The following is a 27496-nucleotide window of genomic DNA, read 5'->3' on the forward strand; positions in this document are numbered from 1 at the left end:
CCCGTGCTCTTTAAATAGAAGTGCGTACATTTGGTTAAATTACCATGATGTAAACGCAAAAATTACATTTAGTGACAAGTATACCTAAATCGTCACTCCAACAACAAAAACTAAAACTGCTTGAGTTATTAGCTGACGGTCAATTTCAATATCAAGAACCACTTTACTTGCAGTATTAGGGAATACTCTTGTGGACGTCAAGCTTTCAGGAATCCTGAACTAAAACTCTCAATCAAAAATCAAGAAATTAAATATTTTCAAACTATATTTATTATTTTGACGGTTGTAAGCATAAGCTAATGTTAGTAATGTAAGCTAAAGCTAAAAGTAATGTTTTAGACCATTTAGACCATGTTTTTAGACCATTAATTTGACCATTGATTGTAGTTATAAACTTCCGTTGAAGAGCAAAGGTTCGGAAAACCCGGATTGCGACCTGATATACAGTCAGAAGCTGGACTGCCGCCTCGGTAAACGGGATTGTTAATGACGTTGGTAACAGCATAGTTACAGACTAATAAAGTGGCTTGTACGCTTCTGTTGTCAGTGAATCTGAGAATAGCACATCCTACTCTATTATTGCGCTCGTTGACCATGGTGGTAAAGTGACCAATGGGTCTAAAAAAGAAAAATAAGTAAATTATTTTTTTGTATATTTGATCTTAAATGATCTTTTTATATCTTGATCTCAAATTTTAAATTAAATACGTACGGCCCACCACGCATCTGATAGTTTTCCATATCTGCACTAGTTGCATATCGGCTTTCTTCAAACCAAGAAGAAATTCGTTGACGCAAAAAATTTGGGATTTCAGTGTTGCGTGTAAAGAGGATGCTCAGATTCTGGCCGGAAAACTTATATGTATTTGTATTGCGGCACTCATCGTGGGCCATTCGGCATTGTAAAGCGTTGTATGCAGCTAGTTCAGACAATGTCTGGTCCCAGCTCATTGTGCCCATACGAACGGCAGTGGTAAAACCACTTATTCCCCCTCCAGAAATAAGGTTGCGGCGCTCATTATGTAACTGCAAAATAAGTTGGATATGTTCGTTTATCTGAACAAACTCACCACTGCAGCCACTTGCAAATCGCTAAAAAAAAGTCAACAAGTGAATAAAATTAATGGGAATGCAATGCAAAATAATAAAAATTACAAGTTTAAAATGGTTAACAGTCAGCAGATGCACATAAAAGGTTGCTATGCTTCATTTTGTTTGATTTTTTAATTCCTTCATTTCTTGTATATGCTTTTATATTTATTTCTATTTCTTTTATACTTTACAAGTACCCCGTATAAAAATAGTAAGGCGCGTAAATAGTCCAGCTGTTTGTAGTTAATTTATTTTATTATCCTTTTATTTTTCGACATTTATTTTACTCTTTGAATGAGAGAAGATGTTAAAGATTAATAATTTAATGCTAAATAATGCTAATAATGCATTAATAACTTTTAATGCTAAATATTATGTATCAATTACACAGTTGTTTGGTTGGGTCGACAGGTTATTTGATCGTAAGGACGTACACGGACGAAGTGGACAGGTGGACGTTCGAGGTTCGAGTGGACGAAGAGATAAATAAAGTATTTTTATGTTACTAATCTTGTACTCTGTCAAAAAGAGAAAGAATTCCATTTCCATGCAAATTTTCTGCATAGAGATAAGGTTTTACAAAACTTTGCCTACTCAATCTCGTCTAATTGATGGTTACTTTTAATGTAACATAAGGTGCACTGTCCATAAGATTTTAGGATTTTGCGTAAATGGAGCCATTGAATTGAGTGTGTGGGCTTTCAATAATTTTTATTAAAGTAAACAGACAGTAGTTCAATTCGATGCTGTCCATAGTTTAATTTTTTGAGCGCTGAGATGAGGCAGAGTGCCAACGCACGGGTATATCGATACGAAAAGTTTCCTTTGGCTTCGCAAAAGGGGTTCGCAGCATAGCAACAGGTTGGATCAGGTCAGGGGGCGATCAAGTGTTAGGCAAGGATCGAAGGCTCACACGAAGCGTGCTTTCTTTTCGTTTTGACTCCCCAAAGTGATCACAAGTTGGTTAAAAATAAAGATAAAAGAAAGGCAGTACGGAAGGGCCAATCAAATTTCAAAAAAATGTGAAGACTGATTCTTAAGCCAGAGCAATAAATTTCGAAGAGAAAGAGACAGGGAAGACCTAGCGAGATCAGTACTCCGAAGATTGTGTCCAGCCATGCCGGGTTTAGTTTAGGACAGTGAGGTTAGATGGAGGCTCTAATGTACCTTTGTAGGAACGCAAAACCGGAGCTTTGGCGAAATTTGAGTATCTGTCCCATGGACCCCATCGTTAACGAGCATAAAGAAAGCGGAAAACTTTTCGGAGCATTGGCGAATCAGAGAGGATGATTCTTTTCGGAGGGTGGCACGAGCCCGTTGCAGGCGTCTGCAGAAGGCGTGTTATGACTTCCCTGCAGTTCTGAGCGCTAGTTCGTTGCTGGTGAAATAAGCACATACCAGCAGACCACCACTACTTACAAAGTGGCGTCTAGTCATGCGTTTCTTAATTTCCGTTTTAGTATAAAATGTCCGCAAATAGGGTCAATCGCCACCGCCTCGATTACCCACGAACTAGTAAAATAGTGCAACATATTAGGGTCTTTAAAGAAACTACTTACATTAGACCCCATGGAACGGCCGGTAAAATAAGTGCTTACATCGAACCCCATGGAGAGGTCGGTGAAGTAAGTACTTACATTGGACCCCATGGAGGGGCCTGCCATTATAAATTAAAAAACATATGCAATTGCAATTACAGATTTTATTTAGTTTAAATTTTTCTTTATTATAACGGGGTTTGTTCTTTCATTACTTTTAGGCTGCTTGAGTTTTTAAAATATCTCTTTTTTTGGAGCTGCAAGGCCTTTCTCAATTGTTCCTCAGATGGGCTAATGCCGCCGACTGCAGTTATTAAATCTAGAAATAAAAAGGATTAAACAAGTTTTAATAGATTGAAGTCGATAATGATTATTAGAAAATTATCTTTTAAAATACTCACCGATCATTACGCCAAAGAAATGTTCTTCTTTTCTTAGGGCACCTTTCCCCTGAACGCCATCCACATTATACGCCAAGACCACTTCATTGGCTGAAATATATTAATTTTCATAAAATACATAAAATATGCATAAACATATATTACAAACATATATTATTTTTTAAATCACTCACCTGATAATCGATTGATCCGCTTTGCACTTCTTAACTCAAATGCTTGCAAAATTTTCGTCAGCAAGCAAACACAGCTGCGTTTAAGCGAAAGATTCGCACAAAATAAAACAAACTGTTATTTCTGGACAATTGTTTTAGTAAGCAGTGCACCGAATACGCGTAAACAAACAGCGATGTAAAGCATAATCGAAGTTTTGTCTTTAATCTTGTGTATGCTCTTTCCAAAAAATTACAAAATAACGGCAAGCATCGCTTTTGTTTTCGTTCTTATGCTTTAATGCACATATATATATAAACTGGGTGGTTCGACGTTCGTTTACTATAGGGTCACTTTAGTAAGTACCCATGTAGTGATCGGCGAGGTAAGCACTTACCCATGGCCAACCGACACCTCCAGTTCTGCAGGGATTGTATCGGTGCATAGCAGAGACTATAGAATACGGCGTATTCGAATCAGAACGAATGAACCGGGAAAGAACCCCACGGGGAAAACGAAATAGTGTAGTAAAGTGGACACTCCAGACAAATTTTTGAGCCCGGGCATGAACCCCGCGGTAATTTTACAGTTATAGTATAACGTAATTTTGATGGCAACTCGAAACGCCTCAAGTCGCTCATGTAAATTACCGTAACTTATCTCTTAATTTATCTTATCTCCCAATTTGATGCGTTAGTTTCTTAATAATGATCCTAGTTTTAAAAATATAGCTATTCAGATTTCGTAATATATCCCAACTTTACGTATCATTTATAAAGAAGCCAAATGAAGTTTATTGTTATTAAGTTAGAAGAATAAAGAGATACAATATGGATTTATATTAATAAAACCTTTGTACTGCATTTTGTGTCTGATATGTCGCCGCTGTGCAGTCGCCCAGTGGTTCCCAGGATGTGAGCAGACAAGTGGTTAAAGGGTGACCGGTCCGTAGGGGTCTGACTCCAAACTGGGTGTGAACCGCCAAGGTAAAGGCGAAAATATAGCTTTCTATTTCAAGAACTCTCTTTTTGACCCTTTACTCCTGGTCCGTAGCAGCCAAACAAACGTGACTGCACCCACAAAAATGGCGCACGCCACGGCAGCTGATGATCGGCTTGTGACCAGTACTGGGGAGCGTCTGGTCGGTAGACCGCGTCTGCAGAATCCCGCTAGGAGGCGCCTTGAAGGTACTTGAAGGTCGAGCTGGAGGGTAGCATATATCTCAGGGCTGCTGACCCATGTTCTTTAACCAACAAGGTGCGAAAAGGGCTGAAAACACTGGCCTGCTACGAGGTGATAAAGGAGCTGACCAACTGCTAACTCCTCCACTACTGCGGTTCACTCATGAAAGGGGCTCTGGCGACCGAGCTGGAGCGGTACTTCCACCGCTTCCACCAGGAGAAAATTCTAGGCGCACCGGTACAATGCAGCGCAGTTACCCCCATTCGCACCATGCACTAATACTTGGAATGCTACAAGTGTAGAACCAGAGAGCACCAGAACGGGTGACCCGTTCTGACCCAAGGGCCGGAAGGACGTGACACATTAGACTGGGCGTAGAAGTTGCACCCATGTCAATGAAAGCAGGTGGACCAAGGATATCAGGATGCTAGTGCTTCAGCTGAACCGGAACCTCTGCAGAGCGTCGCATGGTTTTATAGCACAGATAGGATAGGAGGCACTTGGCTTTACAGCTGCTTCCTGGCACTTAGCGTAACCACCAGTGCCTTCGAGCGCATCATTGACAACCTGGGGAACGATATCAGAGGCCGTTTTGAGAAATGGCTGTCTGAGAATAAATGCAAGAGGAAAAGTTGTGAGAGAAATTTTTTTCTTTACTCGTCCTCGTGCTACTGAACGAGGAGAACCTTCAGCAGACCTGCGGCAGGATCGATCATTTAACTCACGTTCGCCATTTCCCAGCTAGAAAGTCAGCTAGAGCGTTTGAAGAAACCAAACCCTCGAGACTACAGAGTCTGTACGCTCCAGATGAGGAATTTCACCAACGTGCGACATCAGCAATGTCCCACCAAGCGGAACCAACGAAATGGTTGACACAATTGCTTTTTTACCGAAAAAAGCACCCCAAGTTCGATCAAATGTAAAAGTTTTTATCACTGTTTTCTTTGGTGCATCAGGAGTTCTTACCATATGGTCGTATGGTCAATAAACAGTATTATCTGGAAGTTATACGCTGTTTGCGAGAACCATATTCACCGAATTTGGCCCCATGTGACTTTTTTCTTGTTCCCTAAACTAAAGAGACCTATAAATGGACGGAGATTTGCAACGATTAAAAAGATATAGAAGATAAAGACTGCATTGCTGGAAGAGCTCAAGGCTATACCGAAAAATGCTTATGGGGAGTTCTTTGAGGATTGGAAAAACCTAGGAAAAATCGGAAAAAATTGGAATTTTTTGGAAAAAGATTGGAAAAATCGGTCCTAGGACCGTCATGTACGACAGTATCCTGGGGCTGCATTTTTCAGCTGGATGCGGTCTGTGATAATGTTGGTGGTTGTGGCCAAGCAGCGGGATGAAGGGAAGAAGGGATTGAAGAAATAGGGTCATTTTAGCAGAGGTTCCAAAATTTTTTTTTTGTAATAGCAGGGTAATGTTTATTTAAAACTGTCCATTAGGGACAACCATTAAATTTTATCACGTAAACTTCACGTATAGATAATTTTAAATATTAATATGGTAGAAAAAAAAATTAGAGTAGTAAGGGGAGGTCCAGCGGGTGTGTCCTTTTAAGTCTTCTGGGTTGCTCGCTGCTGTCCAGCAGGGAGCTGGCCAACCGGTTCGGGTGATTATGAAGCCTCTGCATGTAACGTGCGCTGCTTCTTTGTATCTCGTCCTTGACCCAAGGGAAATTGAGAACCTCGTGGATGGTGCGATTGTCATGATAGACGTGGGCCCCAGTGGCGATTCGAAGGGCTCTATTTTCGAAAGCTTGCATAGTTCGGACATTCGTCTTGCTCGCAGTTCCCCAGAGCTGTATGCCGTACGTCCAGATAGGGCGTATTATTGCCTTGTAAATGAGGAGTTTAGTGGAAGTTCTCAGCTTTGATCTCCTACCCATAAGCCAGTAGAAGGATCGAAGTCTTTGATTAGCCTGTTTTCTCTTCTTAATCAGATGGGGCTTCCAGGTGAGCCTCCTGTCTAGGGTGAATCCCAGGTACCTGGGATTGTCTACCTGTGGGATTGGAGAGCCGTTAAGGTTAACTGGAGGGCAGTTGCCTTTGCAGAGAGAAAATGTGGAGGCAGTGGACTTCTCATTATTGACGGCAATGTTCCATCGCTTTTGCCAGTCGCTGAGCAAGTCAAGCTGCAATTGCATCGTATCGGCTGCCCCCAATGCACTATAGGCGGTGGTAAGGAAGGCGGTGTCGTCTGCATAGGTTGCTGCGAGCAGGTCAGGCCTCTGAAGAACAGGGAGGTCGGCCGTGTAAGCATTGTACATCAACGGGCCAAGAACGCTGCCTTGGGGTACACCAGCGTGAGCTTCTCTAATACCGGAGATGGCCTCGCCACATCTAACAGCAAATTTACGGTCTTCCAAGAACGACTTTAGGAACTGGAAGTATGGTCGGGGTAGGCCAGTCTTTAATTTATATAGAAGACCGGGATGCCAGACTCGGTCAAACGCCTGCTTCACGTCCAGCATGACGGCCATGCAGTACTTCTTGGTTTCAAACGCGTCCAGGATGCACTGCACTACCCGTTGGCACTGCTCTGGCGTACCGTGTCGCCGCCTGAAGCCAAACTGGTGGATGATGAAGGGTGTGTGCAAGTCAATAGCCAGATTTCAAGTCCAAAGCCAAAGTCAGTTTTAAGTCAATAGCTTTAAAACTGAGAAACTAGTTCGCGTAGAAACAGACTGACAGACGGACATGCTTATATCAGGTGAGGAGGTGATCCAGATCAAGAATCGTCGATATATCGACGCATTTCCGCGAAAGTATCGTATGTTGAAAAATCCAATTTTACAGGAGAAGCTTTTTTTTTTATTTAATCTCTTACACACAATAAGCAAAATCATAAGATGTTTAAGCGATTAGAAACATTTGTTATTGTATTTCTTTATTTTTGTGCGTTTGAAGTATTTCCATGCAAAAAATTTGTATGGACATACGATAATTTCGCGCGCACATTGAAAAGCACTGTAACATACGATAAAATTGAAACTTAATTTTTATCGGAACTATTTTATCGGGTTTTCAGTTATAATATTTCACAGGGTAGTGAGACATTAGGTGCCTATCAATTTTGCATTCAAATCTCAACTTCGAAAAAAAAGCGACTTACGATACTTTCGCGGAAATGCGTCGATATACTTTATAAGGTCGGAGATGTCTTCTTCACTGCGTTGTACACTTTTGACCAAAATTATAATACCCACTGCAAGGGTATAAAAATTACCTTACTATATCTCTTCATTTGCTCCGCCTAACAATTCGAGCCAACAAAATAAAGATTATCAATGATACGCTCAAGCTGAAATAGTATCTCGAACACATCCCTCGAAAGAGTAGAACAGAAAAACAATTCCAAATACTGGCCATCAGATCGTCGGAAAATTCCAGACATGATTAATTTTGTAGTATTCTGTGGAATCCCACAAACACATATGCGAGTAATGAAAAGCTTTGACCATAACTTATATCGTTCGCCAATAATATCAATTTACAACACAATAGCCAAAGTGTTGCGAAAGACCTATAAATTCATTAAAGCATCTACAGACCATTCATTAATCCATTCAAAAGATGTTTAGACTAAGCTTTAAGCTGGGACATTTCTTTAAAAACAGGAGAGGAGATGGCTATGCTGTAAAATTTTTCACAAACACAATTCATAAAGCGAGCTACAGAAATACGAATCATGCACCTAATCATCAAAAACCAAAACAGGTGTTCCTTTCAACCGAAATTCGACAAAAAAAAAAAATTTCGACATATTCGAAATTTGACATATTTTGCCTCTTGAAAAAACTGTAAAAGGCAAAATATGTAATGGATCTGAAAAATGGCTTTTTCATGTCCCAATAGAAAAAAGCAGCAAAAAGTATACAGCGTTTATTACAAAATCAGGTCTCTATGAGTGCGGTTAATGTTAATCATTTGTTTCTAGAGCTGATCAATAAAAACGTGCTGACGACATCATCATTCATGTAAAAACGGCAGACAGTTGCTTGTACAAGATGTCCAAGATGGTACATGTCTTCAAAACAGCGAGACTTTATTGCCTTAAGCTCAAATGGCATAAGTGCCATTTCCTGCAAACCAAAATCTAATTGACAAACCATCTGTCAATCAATATTAAAAATGGGAGAGAGTGGCCTGGACGGGGGAAGACCAAAGTGCCTTTAAAATTTCCAGTGTCGAAAAATATCCGAGCTGTTTCTGGGGTTGAGCTGGATCTGGATCTGGGAAAACTTTCTGGAATTGTCTGTAGTTTTGAAAGTTTATCCTAAGCTCTTAAAAAAAAACAGAAAGTCTTGCGTATATTATACCCGGTACTCATCTTTTCTACCCACAAAATTTACCTAATCTATATAGCTAAAACTTTAAATTTACGGATTCTCAGCAACAAATTTTTGTTACATAGTTTTGTTACAACGAATCTTATCGTGGTTCCAAAGCCGATGAAGAAGGAAAGATAAGTGGATTGTCATATCATTGACATTTCACAGTCAAAAAAACTATTCATGCTGTTCAAATTCAGTGGAATATCATGAATTGCGTTAAATGAAGTATTTTTAATAAAAAACTGGAACTAAATAATGCTTCCCTTAACTGCATTGCGAAAGGTGATGTACCACTCCACACGCTGCACATCAACCACTTGGGTCCCATGAAAGCGACTACAAAGCAGTATAAGTATAATATATTCTTGCTCATTTACCAAGTGCATATAGCTCAACCTAACAAGACAACTAGTTCGGAAAAAACGCTAAACAAAATTTACTTCCCTCTCTTTCTCTTAAGCGAACGGTCGTGTTTTTTTGTGCGCACTGCGTTTATGATAAATATTGGTAAACCGGTGTTTACTTACTTGTGAATTGAACATATAGAGAATCTTAAGAATCTTAAGCTTAAACCGTATCGCTTCGCGAGTGCTGTAGTATATTTGGAGTCGAATTAATAATTTGTATAATTTCAATTCCAAGCATAGCTCAGCTCTGCTTCTTCCCCGTCTTATCTCTATTTCTGCATTTTTCTTTTGCTTTCACAAAAGCTCCCGCTTCGGCTTCCTATTTGGCACAGTGGTTCAAGGTATAGTGTTTTTTAACTTTTTATACCCTTGCAGAGGGTATTATAATTTTGTCCAAAAGTGTGCAACGCAGTGAAGGAGACATCTCCGACCCTATAAAGTATATATATTCTTGATCAGGATCACCTCCTGAGTTGATATGAGCATGTCCGTCTGTCCGTCTGTCTGTCAGTCTGTCTGTTTGTCCGTTTCTACGCGAACTAGTCTCTCAGTTTTAAAGCTATCGTCTTGAAACTTTGCACACACCCTTCTTTCCTTTGCATGTTTGCGATATATATCCGGTTTTAACTGCAAGGGTATATTAACTTCGGCTCCGCCCGAAGTTAGCTTTCCTTTCTTGTTATATATTAATTTTGTTTTATTTATTAAAAAATATGGAATTTAAACTTGTCTGCGCTATGAAGTCTTGTAACAATACAATTTCCTCATCCTCATCACCAATTCCTCATCATTGCTGGTTATGTGAAAACGTGAAAACGTAGTACACGCCAAGTGTGCCGGGTTCACTGCCTCAGTTTCGGATGCCATTTCCCGTAGGTCTGGTATACACTATTGTTGTGAAAATTGTCGTGCTGTCCAAGGCGAAATGAGGTCGTTCATGAGACAGACCAAAAATGGATTTAAAGAGTTGATCACTGGTTTTCGTAAAGTCAATGACCAACTCTGTGCGCTTGACACTCAGTTTAGCAGCCTTCAGCTACTAACGAAGTCTCCTAAGCGTAAGAAATCCGCTGTTTGCGATCCGCCTCAGTCTACTCAGCCGTCAATAACACAGCCGCTCATAGATATCCGTAAAGAGGCCAAAGATTTGGCCACCCCAAGGGCTAGAACTGAGAACAATTCGCCGAATTTCTTAAGGAAAATGAGCAATTGTCTGAGCAAATGTCCTCTGTGGTATCCCTTCAAGTGATACCACAGGTCCTAGTAAATGAAACCCCCGTCAGAGTCACTCAAAAGGGTATTCCAAAGTCCGGACCACCGGCACCGACTGATGCTGTAGTTCTCGTACCTGCGACACCAAAACCCTTACAGGTGATTCCTCCATCGAAACATATATTTGTTTTTCGGCTTGCCCCTGATACTTCAGAGATTGATATCTCGGCTTATATCAAAGCCAAAACAAAAGCCGATATAAAGGTGGAGAACATAACTAAATTTAAATATAATTATACACGGCGCACTTCTTCTTTCAAGATTTGTGTGCCCGCGCTGATGTTAAAGACGATTTGTTCTTCCAGTTTTTGGCTAGAGAATATTTTCGTCCAAGAACATCAGCCTAGTTCCGTAAAGACAAAAGTTATAAAACCAGTGGGAGTCAGACTTCCCCATATCGGAACCAGTGACCAACTTTCCACATCTTCCTTGTCCACTAACCCAAAAAACTAGTTTTCTCACTAACTCTTACCTATCAGAATACTAGGGGGCTACGTAGCAAACTCCCCAAGCTATATTCTGATAGTTCTTTCTTTGCATCCCATATAATAGCATTTACAGAAACTTGGTTAAGTCCGGAGATCTTTAGCTCCGAAGTTTTTCCAAGTAAGTACACCACTTTTAGACGGGATCGATCTCAGCGAAGAGGAGGTGGAGTCCTCATTTCGGTAGACTCTACTTTTGCTTCTGAAGAGGTGAAATCCCAAGAGTTTGGTGACAAAGAATTTATTTGCGTTAAAATCACTATGTCCGTGAAAGCTTTATACATTACATGTTCATATATACCTCCTATGTCTGAACCGCCCACATATTGGCAGCATTTGTCCGCTATTCGATACGTCTCTAATCTTATGACGGACCGTGACCAATTCGTAGCGGTGGGCGACTTTAATATCCCAGAATTAAAGTGGTCCAACGTCGATAACTCACCATCTTTGTCACTTATAACTTACCATGACTTCACCGCGGGCATGTTTGACATTTCCCTAGGTCAGATCAATCATGTTAGAAATTTGCTAGGTCGGCTCTTAGACTTATGTTTTGTATCTCATCCTGATGGTACTGCTCTCTCCAGAGCGTTCCCCTTTCAACCCCAGAGGATCCATATCACCCCACGCTGGAGGTCTCAATCGAAACCACTCCTGGTATCGATCAGATGTCTCCGAGCGTGGTAAATAAGATTCGCTGTTTCCGTGAAGCTGATTTTCAGAAATTTAATAGCCTTATCGATACATTTGACTGGTCTGATATTCTGGCGTGCACTGATCTTAATGTCACTTTAGAAAATTTTTTTTTTACTTAAAATACATTTTTTGACTCATGTGTGCCTTGGAAATATCCGTCCGCTTCAACAAATCCTCCTTGGTTTACAAGGTGCCTCACTAACCTAAAAAATAAAAAAATAAGCTTTTACTTAAATATAAAAAAACCTGCAGTAGTGTTGATTTCTCAAGATACCTACTAGCTCCGTCGAATTTTACCGTGCATAACGCTGAATGTTATAGGAATTATATTGACCGCTGCCGGATTCAATTTACTCAGGATCCAAAGCAGTTTTATAATTTTGTAAAAACTAAGCGTAAACACGGAATTTTTCGTATGAAAATTCCTCTGCGACTTCGGATCAGGCCATTTCCGATCTATTCGCAGAATTTTTTAAAACAACTTATTCTCCTCCTAAATTGACTGATCAACCTTACGCATATAACATTCAAGCAGCAAATCTTATTTTCTGTCCGTTTTTCTCGGAGAACAACTTATTATCTGGTCTTTTAAGGGTAAAACCCATTTATTCGCCAGGCCCCGACGGAGTACCAGGGTGTGTGCTAAAATACTGCGCCAGGGCTCTGTGCAAACCTCTTCTAAGACTTTTCAACTTATCTTTGGAAACCTCGATTTTTCCCCTTTAGTGGAAGGAATCATTTATAATTCCCCTACATAAAAAAGGGAAAAAGTCCGAGGCTGCCAACTACAGAGGCATCTCTAAGTTGTCGGCAATTCCAAAGTTATTTGAAAAATTAATTGCCCCTCATTTGCAACACCTTTGCTCTTCGATCATCACTCCTTGTCAGCATGGCTTTATTAAGCGTCGCTCCACCACCACAAACTTATTGGAGTTGACATCCTTTGTCATAGATGGCTTTTGTAAGGGATATCAAACGGATGTAATTTACACAGACTTCAGCAAAGCTTTTGATTCAGTTAATCACTCTTGTTGAGTAAACTGAATATGCTGGGTTTTCCTAAAGACCTCTTAACGTGGATCTCCAGCTACCTAGATGGAAGGACACAAAGAGTCTTATTTAAAAACATACAGTCCCGTCTGGTCCTTGCTACATCCGGCGTCCCTCAAGGAAGTCATCTTGGCCCGTTATTATATACGCTTTTTATAAACGACTTGCCCCCTGCTTTAACGAACTCTCAGTTCTTATGTATACAGATGATGTAAAGCTTTGTCTTCACTACAAATCCATCTCTGCCCAATGCAGTCTTCAGTCTGACCTTGATAACTTTCAAAAATGGTGTTTAGCTAATGATCTAATACAAAGTGCAAGCATATGTCATTTTATCGTTCTTGCCCTCTGCTAGCTACGTATTCTATTAATGGGATTGCCTTAGAGAAATTAACTCTAAATTAAACTAAAATTTTCCGACCATATTTCCTTAATGGTTATTAAGGCTAAAGGAGTCCTTGGCTTTAATAATAGGTAGTCAAAAGAATTTAATGACCCATACATAACCAAAACATTATTTATTTCTTTGGTTCGTCCGATACTGGAGTACGGTTCATGCGTCTGGAGTCCCCAATATGGTATACATAAGGACCGCATAGAATCCGTAAAGAATTTTTTAATATTCGCACTTAGAGGTCTAAACTGGGATGCAAATCTTCAGCTTCCATCCTACAGTAGCAGACTTTTACTTATAAACTTACCTAGCTTAACAAATCGTAGGACAATGCTCGGTGTAGTTTTTCTGCATAACCTTATTAACGGGGATGTAGATAGCCAGCATTTACTAACACGTTTAAAATTTAACATTCCTAAAAGAAGAACTCGAAACTTTAGTCCTCTGTTCCTTAGCCATTGTAGTTCGACATATGCACTGCATGACCCTTTTAGGGTATTATGTTCGAACTACAATGGTCTCTACTCTATTACATCTCTTTCCTGTCACTCTAATTGAAAATATAGAATTTTACATTTTCTTACTAACTCCTAGCATAACAAGTTATAAATAGCTTAATATGTACTAACAAATCGTTTCTCGAGCGCTCCTCGATCGTCTGGGCCTCCAAGCTTTATGATGAATACAGGAATGCTAGCTGATGCTCCTATTGATGCACAAGCCATTTCCAAATTCTTAAAGACCGCGAAAAAAAAAAAAATATATATATATAAAGCTGAAGTATTTGGAAACCCAGATCGCCTAGTGTCTGACAGCATATCTGCATTTAAAGCAACAGTTTTTGCAGAAAACATTTTTTGTTGTTTAAATCTTCTTTTTTAACAATCTGTCTGTTCAAACAATTTTTAAATTGTATGATTAATATTAAATTAACACAAATAGCAGTTGTCCAATGAACCATGTTTTTATATGTAACATCTTATCAGTTGGTTGGTTGGTATCGTTGGCTATGATAGTTGGTATCTAACGGGGAGATCGAGTAGGTGGTATTTTTTCAGTATTCTTACTCTAGTAACTATTGCCTACTAGACTTAAGGCTACATTGTTTTCGTGATTATTGACTTCATCGTACATTAGCGGACAATGAAATCCGGACACCTACTTAGGTGAACTAAATGCACTACTTGCACTAAATGTGAACTTTGCATTAGTGTGGTAGGAGTGCATGTTGTTATATCGAGTTAAAATTTTTCGTTATACCCTTTATATCCTTTTTTCGGAAGTTATTAAGCTTTCATGATCTGAACGCATTTATTAAATTATTAAACTTCTTATGTTAAAAAAATTTTATTTTTTTTAATATGTCGAAAATGACTGAAAATTTTCAAGGGACCATATTGGCCTTACAATCGAAAATCTTAATCTTCCGGGGAATAAGCTCTAACGTTGGACTTATTGAGTCTTCTTTCGAGGATTTCTTACAAAATTTTGAGAAAACCAGAACTCTAAAGCATTTGCCAGGATCAGGAAAAAAAGAAGACCAACTACCACAAGGATCAAATCCTTTCACGATTAAGCATGACTCATCGTTTCAATTCAGCAAAACCTGTAAGAAGTAAGTTTTTTCAGTTGAAAGGAGTCGAATTAAGCACTCGAACCGTTCGAAGGAACATTGAGGAGGCAGGACTTCATGGCCGGCGAACAGCGAAAAACCCAGTCTTGACCGCAAAAATGCTCCAGAAATGGCTGCAGTGGGTCAAAATGCACGAATCTCGCACTGTACATTGGCGAAACTTCATTTTTTGTAACGACACCAAAATAATCCATTTTTCTTACAATAGTATGAGCAAAATTTATAAAGTACATAGATGGGACATCTCATACAAAGAAAAATTTTCTATGGCGGGTTCCAGCAGTGGAACAAGATAGAAAGCTGGAACTTGGTACAGATTATATTTTTGGTCAGTTGATCCGACCTACCAAATTTCACAACGATCGGCCGACTATATCTTAAAGCTGCTATATAACTGAACGATCGGAAATGGTTTTTGGTAGAAATACCAACTTTGGTATGTTTGAAGATAGAAGTTTGGGACTTTTTTTAGATTTTGTATTGTAATAAATTGGATTATATATTTATATTCCTATGGTATCCAGCTATGGGGAACGGCGTGTCTAAGCAGCCAAAATATCATCCAGATCGCCCAAAACAAAGCTTTAAGAGCTATAACCGGAGCTCACCTGTACCACGATAACGCAACAATCCACGCCCAACTGGGAGTCCCATCCGTGAAAGCAGAAGTTCAGCGATTCGCCAACAGATACGTGGAGAGACTGGATCGACATCCCAACCCTGAGGCCATCAACCTGTTAGACAACAGCTACACCACTAGGAGGCTGAAACGGACTCACCCACTGGACCTTTGCCACTCGAACGAATAGGACTGAGCTGCATTTCTAGACTTATCCACGCCCACTAAAGGGTTTACCATAAAATTCTAATTGAAACGTCAAGGCTTAAACAAAAATTAAAGTTAAAAGTAGTTCGTAGGACAAGCAAAAATCATATTTGTACATTATAACATATTACTCAATATTCCATTAAGCTAAGGTATTGTTTTGTTATTGTTCATAATTCCGGACAGATTTTAAATGTAACTTTTGAATGATTGATAATAAAAAAAAAAAAAAAGTATCATCAGGTCAACTTCGAGGGTAGCCTAGATGGATTGTGCGCGCTCCTTATTCTTGGGGTCCTGGGTTCGATGTCATTAGCGGGCGGTTGTTTCAATTTTGAGAAAGTTTTAGTTTTATAGTTACATTTATGTTTACTTTTTTTTTTACTTTTCATATTTACTTTATTATTATTATTATTTTCAATTGCATTCTATTACAATTGTTGTAAAACTAAGTGACGGACGTGTCGGATGACAAAATGCCGGACGCACTCCCTCAAAAATTAAACAATTTTACAATTGTAAAATGAGAAAAATATTAAAATTAATGAAAAAAAAAAATAATAATAATTATAAAAGGAAGAAAAAGTTCAAAGTCCTTACGAGGATTTGAACACAGAAAAATTATACATAGAGTAACTACTCTATGCATTACGCTACCACCTTTTCTCAATCTGCAGCGATTTAAAATACTATTTAATCGACTAACTACCACATCGGCGCATTGAAAACAGAAACGAGAAATTAAAATTGAAATTTGGAAGGCAAAACCTTTTTACGCCGTCGTATGAGCAGTCACACATACATACATACAAAGGCTCACATTTTTGTTAACGGATACATGGAAAGAGTTCTAACAATAGAATCGTATGCATGTGCGTTCCCCCTCACCAACAAACTCGACGAAAAAAGTTTTGGGCCCTGATGTCACATCTATGTACTTTATAATCTTTGGTATGAGCTTGTAACGCTTGTATCTTTCAAAAGAAAGATAGTTGGGAAAGGTGCGCCATCTAGGAGAGAAGTTTCAGACTAGAAAGGGGCACAGAGAAATTAGAAGGAGTGCAACCGGTTAAAATCGTTGGGGCATTGTCTCTCCGGGCAAAGACCATGGAGGGATCAGCGCCAAATTTTGGCGTCGGGGCATTCATTCCCTCAGTGCATCTCCTCTGTATTGGTTTAGTGGAATTTTTTCATCTAGTAGTGGATTTTTTTTTATGTAAAGCAAAGAACGACAAACAAGGAGCTTTTGTCCATGGACAAACATAGCGAAAAGGAGCCTACCGTTTTTGTGGCCAAGAGCGAGTCCGTCGAGGTAAGGAAGGGCGACGGAAATTCGGAAGCCCACGGCGCAAAGCAACAGGAGCAGCGTTCGCCGAAAGAGTTCCGGTTGGGTCCAAAACATTAAGAGATACCCCAAGGCCGAAAAGCTGAGGGAGGAAGAACAAAGAAAAAGACTCGGTCAGCGGGCTTGAGTTTTACTCGATAGGCCCACCATCGAACCTTTGGCTCGAGCGGGCAGTTTGGTTCCAGCCGCGCTTGACAGAGCATATTTCCTTGCCGCGAAGCTTTGTGTAGAAAAGAAATCGAGAAAAACTACCAATTTTCCGGCGGGAAAGCGACCCGAGTGTGACCCGGGGTACATCGGAGGCATCTGGCGACCCCGGCGCGGTGAACCGGAGTACTTTCACCCGGAAATCCAGTACCGCCGAATCCACGTGAGATTTCAACATGTAGTTAGGTGTTAGATTAAGTAGTGTTAGTTCTAATAGTGATTAAGTTATATGTTTTGTGGTGGCTTGTGGCCAAAACAGATTCCGAGCAGAAGAAGGCATATGATATAAAAAGAGAAAAATTGGCCAAGCGAGGTTCGATGTGTTAGTGGGGTTATACCTAACCTTTAAAAAAAAAAAAAAAGGAGAGAAAAAAAGAAGAAGAAGTTTTCTTTGTTTTTTTTGTTAGTGTTAATCTAAAATTCCAGCCACCTCCAGTCCGAGAAAGCGCTTTCGACGATGGATTTACCAATGCTGGGGTGAGTGTGAAGGTACTTATATAATACTCAATTTTAATCGTTAAAAGAAAATAAAGGAGATAAAACCAACATTAACAAAGCAAGGAATATTTCCTAAGCATAATGGCGGACTTAAACTTACATAAAAAAAAAAAAAAAAATTTAAGTAAATTGTTAGTCCGCTAGCCCAACTGAGTCGAACCATTTCGCTGGCGAGTTTCCACTCAAGTTCGAGCACATGTTCGTTTATATGTTCGATGTGATCGCCATGTAATTTTATTGTTTTTATATAAAAGTCTTGCTCACATCTGATTTGTTTTTATTATTTTTTAAAAGCCCATTCATTTTATCTTTTAGTTTTAATTCTTTTAATTTCTTTTGCCACATATGAATATTTCTGATATTATTAGGTTTACGTTAGTATTTACTCCATATAATTAATTATATTGAACATGTATGTTTTAAGTCTAAAGCCATTTTTTTTATATTTCTGTTAGTGGGTAAATAAATATTTATAATGTGTTAAAAACACTAGTTTTGACCCGACATAACAGTCCCTTTTGAGACCGTCGAAGCAGGGGCTATCGTTGACATAATGGGTTTTGACCCCAGGATTTGGATAGCCACAGGTAGGGTGGGCAAACCAAGTGTCACATCATCGGAGGAAAAATTCCCTCCCAAAATTGACACCTCGCCTAGAGCTTGGATTTCGTATCCTGTACGACTTTCAAGCAGCCCAATCATTATTGTTATAAGCTAGGTGCGCCCCAAATGCGACAAACGCTTCAAAAATTATTGCTTACGACGAAAGGTCAGGCAAGGAGCATGCCGAATAGTCCGGGGATGCTTTTCTACTATGGCGTTGGTGATCTGGCCTTAATTGATGGAACTGTGAATGCTGAAAAGTTCCAAGGTGTTCTGAATCGTCACCTTCTACCCTCAATAAAGTAGCATCTTTCTCATGCCCCAAACATAATCTTTCAGGACGACTCAGGTCCTTGCTATTGTGCAAAAAAAGGGATATATTTTTTTTTAATTCTTTAATTCTTTAAACAATAATTAAAGTTTTAAATTTCTAGTATTTTTTTTTAAATTTAGGTAATACATTTTTTGTAGAAAAATCGAATATCAACATTCGACTAGACAGGCAGTAGTCCTGATTTCTATCCGATTCAATATCGTTGTCCTATTTTAAAAGGTAAAATACATAAAAAAAATACACAAAAAAATAATAGATTTTTTTTTGTTAAATACTAAGCTATTAAGAAAGAACTTTCAAAAATTTTTGTTATCTAGGAATAAAAAAACAAAATTTTTTTTGTTTGCCTACATTTTTGTTAATTCCATCGAATATTGAAGTAAACGTTTTATTTCCAAATAAAACAAAATGACATTTAAAAAAAAACACGGTTTTAATTAACATATATATTAATTTCATCGATTTGAAACAAATTTACTCCATAAAGTAAACGCTGGCTGAAAAAAACTAAAAAAGGAGTATTTTCTGTCGTCCGAATTTCATTTTCCGCTACTGTATTTTTTACTAATTTTATTTATTTCTTCTTTTATGGTAGGGATATTAAAAGGAGCATTGACAATTTGTCGCAAAGTTTTTGGTTGGTATCGCTAAAGTATCATTATTTGAGTGGCTAGAAGTTCCCCAGAGTTGTATAGCATAGTTCCAAACAGGCTCCAGTATGGATTTGTAGAAACGAATTTTGTTTTCCAATGTGGTTTCTGACTTTCGACTTTATTTCGACCAGGACATTCTAAGTGTTTGAAGTATCAGTTTCTGACATTTTGCCTTAATGTGGTTTTTACATGTTAGTCTGCGGTCGAGATGCAAGCCCAGATACTTGACACGTATATTTTTTGGAATTATCGTGATCGAAGGAAGGTTCCTTTGAGATCGGTCAACTATATCTGATGTTTGCGATATATATCCGGTTTTAGCTGCAGGGGTATATCAACTTGGGCTCCGCCCAAAATTAGCTTTCCTTTCTTGTTTAGTTGTAACAATGAAAAAAATCAATATAAGCCTTTGCCAAAGTCAAACTGATGAATTCGATGCAGTGGTTATTATAGATCTAAATAAATAAGTAGAAATTCATCTCGTCATTTCAGATTTGTGGGACAAACCATATTTGAATGCCAATTGTATGGCACCCAATTAAGCCAATTTGAAAAGAATAATTTTAAATTAATATTTGATTAAACAAGAAGTTATTATATTGTTGTTTTGCTTATATTTATTGTTCACTATATACTTATATTTAAAACTAGAAAGATGATCGAGAGATAAATGCGGCAAAGACTCTGCAGTGGCGGCGGACGAAGCTGATAGACGAGAGAGTGTGTCTCTTCCGTAATATGTACGGAAGAGATGTACTCCCGTAACATCGATACTCGCGTGAGTTATTGAGTTTGGTCGAGAACGAGAACTGAGAAAGGTTGCCACAGTACCCCCCTCCTAGAGTTCCAGTTGGGAAAGATACTTTGCTGGGAATCTGATTCGTCGTCCTGATCTTGACACTTTCTCGGGTGTCTGAGCAGTTGGCGCTGTCGTGTGTTGGAGGCGGTACGTCTTTGAAGATGTAAGCTGGTTTAAGTCGATCAATGGAAACCTTGTTGTCCTTTGTGTGGCCTTTGAGTGTAAAATATTTGTCGTGTTTTGTTACCACTTCGTAAGGACCCTTGTTGTTTGCTGCCAACGGGGTTTTCACCCGATCCACTCGAACGAAGACGTGGGTGCAATGGTTTAGGTCGGGGTGCACAAATTCTTGCGGTGTATGATGGTGCACTGGCTTAGTGGTTGGCAGTTGAGACATGGTTTTTTGAAGAACCTCGGTGAACTCGGACTCAGTGTGTTTTTGTGTGTTCGGTGCAAAAAATCCGCCTGGCACCCGTAGTGTGGTGCCATAAACCATTTCAGCAGGGCTCAGCCCGATGTCGCTTTTGATTGTTGTGTGTAGGCCAAGTAGGATTAGATGCAGGGAACTGCTCCAGTTGATTGGATCGACGCTTTTTAAAGCAGCTTTTAACGTTCTGTGCCAGCGTTCGATCATACCATGATCGGGTGGCTTGCGGGTGGTACGCCGTCGTCCGCAGGTGCTTAAAACTACAAATTTTGGAAAGCTCTTGGAATAATGTAGACTCGAATTGTCGACCCAGATCGGTTGTGATGTGGAGAGGAATACCGTACTGAGCCAACCAGCCCGATATCAGTGCGTTGGCTACAGATTGTGCTGTGATGTCTACTAAAGGAATTGCTGCGGGCCATCTTGAGAATCGATCGATACACGTGAGGCAGTATCGGTATCCGTTCGATGAAGGCAGCGGGCCGACAATGTCGATATTTATGTATTCGAAACGGGCGTCGCCCGTCACACCCATTTGGTGTGACGTTGGATTTGGGCCTTCTGGCACGGGATGCAAGAGCGTACGATTTTAGCGACATCCTTCGCCATGCGGGGCCAAACGTTGTGTTTGCCGACCAACTTGTTCGTTGCCTTAACTCCCGGATGGCTCAGCGAATGTAGGACCTCAACCACGTTTTGGCGTAGGCATTTGGGCACAAACGGACGTGTATGGTTATTGGCGACGTGGCAGTACAATTGCTTGTTTGGGCCTGAAAGAGACAATTTTGTTAGTGAGATGGGTTTTTCGGCGTCAGAATTGAGTAGCGATTGCAGTTCCGCATCGTTTTCCGGTTCCAGTGCCATCTGTTCCAACGCATGCATCGATGCTTGAGAGAAGATTAGCCACGTTTTTTTCTTCTCCAGAGATGTGCCGGATTATCGGTGCAGAATTGGCTGACAAAATCCAGTTGCCGAGCGCGTCGAGTGTTTTGACTGAAGGCGTACATAAGCGGCTTGTGGTCGATGAAAATTACGAAATTTCTGCCCTCCAGTGCGTACTTGAAGTGCAAAATGGCCTGATAGATGGCAGTCAGTTCTCTAACGTAGGTGCTGTACTTCTTTTGCGTCGATGTGAATTTCCAGGAGAAGAATCCCAGTGGTTGTGTCTGCCAGTTGATGATCTGATGTACTACGGCATCCATAGCGTCATCGAATGCATCGGTGGTTAGCGTTAATTGTGAGTTTGGTGCCATGTACATAGTTCAACAACGTAGCGTTTGCAAGCTCGTTCTTGCAGGCGGTGAATGCGTAGTCGGCTTCTGTAGACCAAAGTATCGGGGTTTTGTCGTTCTTTTTATTGCCTTGGATCAGCGTCTGGAGTATGTGCTGGTTCTCGGCTGCTCGTGGAATAAACGGCCTATAGAAATTAATCATACCCAGAAACTTTTTTAGGTCTTTAGCGATAAGCGGTTTTTTAAAGTGCCGAATGGATTCCACTTTGGCTTCGGATGGTTTTAAGCCGTGCTGACTGATGTCGTGTCCCAGGAATGTGAGTTGTGTCTTACCGAATTGGCACTTCTCAAAGCGCAGACCGAACGTCATGAACAAAAATTCGAATAGCCCAAGAGACGTGATAATTGCTGTTTTGGGAATATCTTGTGGTTCGACAGGAACCTGGTGATATGCTTTTTGCAGATCGATTTTCGAAAATATCTTTTTACCTTAATATCTTCTTATATCTTCTATAAGAGGCTCGTTAATCCAGTATGTACGGAATAGGATATCGATCCGGCACTGTTACGTTGTTCAGTGCTCGGTAGTCGCCGCACGGTCGCCACTCTCCATTTGCTTTCTTTACCAGGTGCAAAGGGCTGGACCAGTTGCTATTTGAGGGACGGCATATTCCTTTCTCGATGAGGTAGGAGAACTCGGATTGTCCAGCTTTGAGTTTGTCGGGCGCTAGTCGTCGGGCGAGGGCGTGAGTAGGTTGGTCGAGATTAAGTGCGTTACTTCGGACGTTGCTGGCAGCCGGTTCGAGTTGATCGTTGCGAGATCGCGATATTCGTGAAGCAATGTAGCGTATTGGTTACTCGTGTCGTAGGATAAAATCGCGTTGATTTGCGTTAAGGCGCGTGACATTTTGATTCCAGCATCGTAGCCCGACAATGCCAGTGACAATGCTATGCGTTTTTCTCAATAGGTTTGTATTTTCGTGCCAGTGGCGGCAAAAAGAAGCTTTGGAGTGAGCATAGTTTTTGCGTTTTTGCAGGGTGGCATCACTGAAATGTCGGCGCCGGATGAAAATTTGGTTCGGATGAAAAAGAGCATGGTTGGCGACATTTCTTGGCGGCGTTGCCAAATTTGCTATGGTACCAACACATGACTCCAGCTATGACGCTGTTGCGATCCGTTCGCAAGCTGTTCTTGCGAGAACGGTTTTTGAACAGCGCGTTGATTTGTTGTTCGATGCGGTTTAGACGATCGTCGAAAACGGCGCTGCTGGTTGGCGCCGACTTGGCGTCGACGGTGCGTACGTGATGAAAACCACCGACTTCCATCACTTTATCTGCCAACTTGGCTAAGTTTGCTAGGCTGGCGTCCGATGCTTGCAAGATCGCTGGCACTTGTGTTGGTAAGCGCTGCAGCCACAGTGCTTTCAAGAAAGATTCTTGAACTTTGTTTGCGGCGAGTGCGTTTAACTCGTTGAGCAGTTGCGTGGGGCACTTGTCACCAAGGTCGGTCTCCGATATTAACTTCTGGATTTTCTTTTGTTCGCTTTCGCAGAAGCGTTCCAGAATGCACGATTTCAAATTTTTGTACTTGCCTGCGATAGCCATAATTCTGGGTGTTCGAGCCAAAACGGCGGTATTTTCACAGCTACACGGTTGATAACTACGTCAACACCGCGAGTAACGGTATCGTGAAAAACCTCGGCGTCGCCTTGTGAGGCGTCGTTGTTTGCCGTTGTAAGCACCAGTACTCGCGTGTATATAGTGATCACGTCGGGGTCACCAATTTGCTTTGCTTATATTTATTGTTCACTATATACTTGTATTTAAAACTAGAAAGATGATCGAGAGATAAATGCGGCAAAGACTCTGCAGTGGCGGCGGACAAAGCTGTGTCTCTTAATATCGATACTCGCGTGAGTTATCGAGTTTGCTCGAGAACGGATCTGAGAAGGTTTGCCACATATTCAATCAGTTAAAATCGGATAAAATTGCATTTAAAAAGTAGTCCCAAGCTTCTATCTTTAAAAATACCAAAGTTGGTATTTTTACCAAATACTATTTCCGATCGTTCAGTTATATAGCAGCTGTAATATATAGTCGACATATTCTGATGACATTTTAATGGTTAGATCAATTGACCAAAAATAGAATCTGTGCAAAGTTTTAACGTTCTATCTTCAAAAACACGAAAGTTGTGTCATTTTAGATACTTCAGTTATGTATGTGGGAGCTATATACATATATAGTCAGCCGATCTTTGTCGTTTGTTGTAATTTTTCAATGAAAGTTTTTGTCTGATCGAAGGAAGTGTTTTTGGAAAGTAGAATGCTATTTATTGAATTTCTGTGTACGTATAAAAATGTAAAAAAATGTAAAAATGTATGAAATAGGAAGAATAACCATGCAGAAAATATATCAACTAACACATTGCATACATATATGTATCTAGAAATTAAAATTCAGTGAAATTGATCAAATTGTGTTTAACAGTTTTCGGATTCGGCGGACAAATTCGAAGAAGACCACAAAACAATTGCCCGCCTCTCCATCAACGACAATTTTTGTTGCCAGTTTGCACCCTGCAAAAACTTAAAAACTATGTTCACTCCAAAGCTTCTTTTCTCCGTCAATGAATTGCGATGGCACGAAAATACAAACCTAAACCAGCAACGCCCAAACGGTCTACTCAAACCCGCGCCCGACGACTAGCTCCCGACAAACTCAAAGCTGCACAATCCGAGTTCTCCTATCCATAGTTCGCAAATAACTGTTAAACGATTGCTGGGGTCTCAAAATAAGTGTTGTTTAATGAGTCTTTGATCAAAAAGTCTGAGAGCAACCGTTTGCTTTGTTCGTATGAAAATTTTGCTCTCGCTCAAATGACTAGCAATATTTTCTGTTCCCAAATGCTCTGTTCTTTCCAGGACCGTTTGACTTTGCCAGACGATTCAAAAAATCTTTTTTGTATGTATGTGTGTATGTCAAAGTTAGTGGGTCTTGTTTCATTTGCCTTTATGACATTCAGAGAAAATAATTAAAACGAAAATGGGACGGGAAATAAACCAAATTAGAACGACGATATACAAGATTTTTTTACAAATGTAAGGCTAAAATCGCCAAACTTGAGTCCGCTTGTACATGTAGTCTTGGCCAACCCGGCTACTGAAGCATCTGTTGAGTGAGCATTTTCAGCTTTAAAATTTTTTCTAAGCGTTGACGGAGTTCAATAAATACCCAAAACACTTACTCTTTATTTTTACGCTGAACTTTAAATAAATATAAGAGAAAAAAAATTAAAAAATAAAAAACATTGTTCCACAGTGCATCGAACAGAATTCAAAGTGTTGAAAAGACTTTTTGAATTGACTTTTTCGGTCAATCGGTCTTTTTATGAGGGTCTCTGTGCGAACGTCTATCATATCATAGCGATGTTCAGTAGGCGAGCATTTTACAAATCTCTCAACGTAAAACACTCAACCGAAAACGAAAATCTAAAGAACAAAAATAAATGTTAACCTTTTTTTTCCTTAAGTTCAGCTTATGAGAACAACCGAAAAAAATTTGGACAATCACTCTCTCTCAGAGCAGGAGACTTACTTCTTTAGATATACCCCTGCAGTTAAAACCGGATATATATCGCAAACATCGGATATAGTTGGCCGATCTTTACGGAAATATCATAATAAAATCAATTTATTACAATACAAATCTAAGAAAAAACCGCAAACTTCCATCTTCAAAAATACCAAAGTTGGTATTTCTAGCAAATAACACTTCCGATCGTTCAGTTAAATTGCAGCTATAAGATATAGTCGGCTGATCGTTATGAAATTTGGTAGGTGAGACCAACTGACCAAACTATCTTCAAAAACACGAAAATTGGGTCATTTCCAACCGTTCAGTTATATGGCAGCTATAGGATATAGTTAGCCGACCCCGACCGACTCATATACTGCGTGAAAAGAAAAGAAGGGTGTGTGCAAAGTTTCAAGTCGATAGCTTTAAAATTGAGAGACTAGATTGAGTAGAAACAAACAGACGGACAGGCGGACATGCTCATATCAACTCAGTAGGTGATCCAATCAAGAATATAGGGTCGGAGATGTCTCCTTCACTGCGTTGCACACTTTTGGACAAAATTATGGCAAGGGTGGAAAAAAACCCCAAAAATGTCTTGCAAGTATATCACTGACCCTGTAAAACGGGATCAAGGATTCAAATTTTTAATCTTTTTGCAAGGGACCTGCGAAGCGTTCATTGGTGCTGCGTGTTGCATTGGTGCACCCGCTCATAAACGGATTTTCACCTATTGGCCTCTCGCTCACAAAAAAATTACACATTGAAAAATATTCTTCTAAATATTCTACACAGTTAGTGTATTATTTTATTTTATATGTATTATATTTTTCCCTTATTATATTTTTTTTCCTTGGACGTGCCGAATAAATATAGGAATCCAATGTTCCAACTAAGCCCAATTTAGTTTTTGAATATTTTTTCACTTTCACCAAATTTTTCCTAAACTAAATAAATCAGATCAATAAAAATGATCTAATTTAAACAATACCTTTCGAATGGTGCATCATAATTTCAGACCTCACCGTTTTTATTTTGTTTTTGATTTTTTGCTTGTTTTGAATGTTTTTGTATTAACTTCCCCTCCCATCCACCCCGTCTCTTCTTACGGGTCTGGGGAGATTTGCAGTTGGTATTATTCGCAGGAGAGATTCAACAATTGGGCTTAAATTGGGCCCAGTACATTATATAAAAACGCATATATATTACTTATATATGTATTATATATGAAATATAATATTATATATGAAAATAAATTATAACATATGATATTATATTATACATACATATATGAAAATTAAAAATAACATAAATTTTCTTTTTGATTTTTTTTTTTATAAAAAATACATATAAAATTTTTGGAAAACTTACGCCGGTATTTTGACAGGCTATATGTCTTCCAGATAGGCACAGATCCGAATCGCAATAGTTTTGTGCCGATAAAGGAGACAGTGTGGCACCAATTACCAATAACAAATTATAAATGGTTCTACAAAATTGATAGTGCTTCATTGTAATGCATTTTAAAATTCGAGAAGCAACTGAATGAAGTATTTATAGAACATACGGGTTTTTGAGAAATGGATAATATGGATTATAAGTGGGTCGTATAAACTTTTATAAACGTTTTCAAAATAATATAAAAAACAGTCAAAACTAAGTAGTACGTGTAAATACACTTATTAAACATAAAAATTGAATTCGAATCTAAAGATAGAATTTGATAAAATGTAGAAACTTGTAGAAATAAAATGATCCCATTGTTTGAAATAGAAGAAGACAAAATGGGGCTTAGAAATTTCCATCCTGGGCTTGTGTATCTATTATGTTTCTTAGAAAGAAAAACTGCAAGAAATAGCAAGTAGAAAAATGGAAAACCAGGCACTCGAATATACTAAATATCTAGGTTTTATTATTTTTGCTTATATATATTTCACCTCGCTAAAGACTTAATCGGATTGAATATACATATATGTATAAGTACTTTTTGCAAGAGTATAGCATGATTCACTATGTGAACTTATTTCTTTTTTCATTTTAAAAGGGCCTTTTTTTTTGTTCTTGGAAGGGGTAAACAGGTTCCAAAAAAGTAAAAACGATTTTAATTTATCGACAATATGATACCTGGTACTTACCTATCGATACCTATCGACAGATACTTTTCTTTTCCACTCTCATTCACATTTCTTTTTTTATAAAGGTTATATTTAGTTAAACTAACTTTTAAAAAAATGTATTCTTAAAACTTTTTCTTTTCACCTGCTATAGGTGCTTTGTTTATGGACACTAGAGAAGAATTCGTCTTCTAAATAAAGACGAAGCAGATTAAAAGTTCACAATATAAT

The 27496-nt window shown here is 39.2% G+C and overlaps 1 protein-coding gene across 2 annotated transcripts; it reads right to left on the reverse strand.

Moving 5' to 3' along the window:
• Positions 1-292: 292 nt before the first annotated feature.
• Positions 293-27227, reverse strand: LOC108120166 (venom allergen-1). 2 transcript variants are annotated; one of them, XM_017233703.2, is made up of 4 exons: positions 27136-27227; positions 26523-26640; positions 713-1092; positions 293-618 (listed from the first exon to the last, which is right to left on the reverse strand). In XM_017233703.2, exons 1-4 carry the CDS (start codon positions 27153-27155, stop codon positions 366-368), a joined length of 771 nt encoding a protein of 256 aa, XP_017089192.1. In that variant the 5' UTR covers positions 27156-27227; the 3' UTR covers positions 293-365. The 2 variants fall into 2 exon arrangements, with proteins under 2 accessions (XP_017089192.1, XP_017089191.1); XM_017233702.2 differs by lacking the exon at positions 27136-27227 and having other exon boundaries at positions 26523-26711.
• Between the last annotated feature and the right edge of the window lie 269 nt (positions 27228-27496).

Source organism: Drosophila bipectinata, chromosome XL (genome assembly GCF_030179905.1).
Source record: "Drosophila bipectinata strain 14024-0381.07 chromosome XL, DbipHiC1v2, whole genome shotgun sequence".
Classification (NCBI taxonomy): Eukaryota; Metazoa; Arthropoda; class Insecta; order Diptera; family Drosophilidae; genus Drosophila; species Drosophila bipectinata.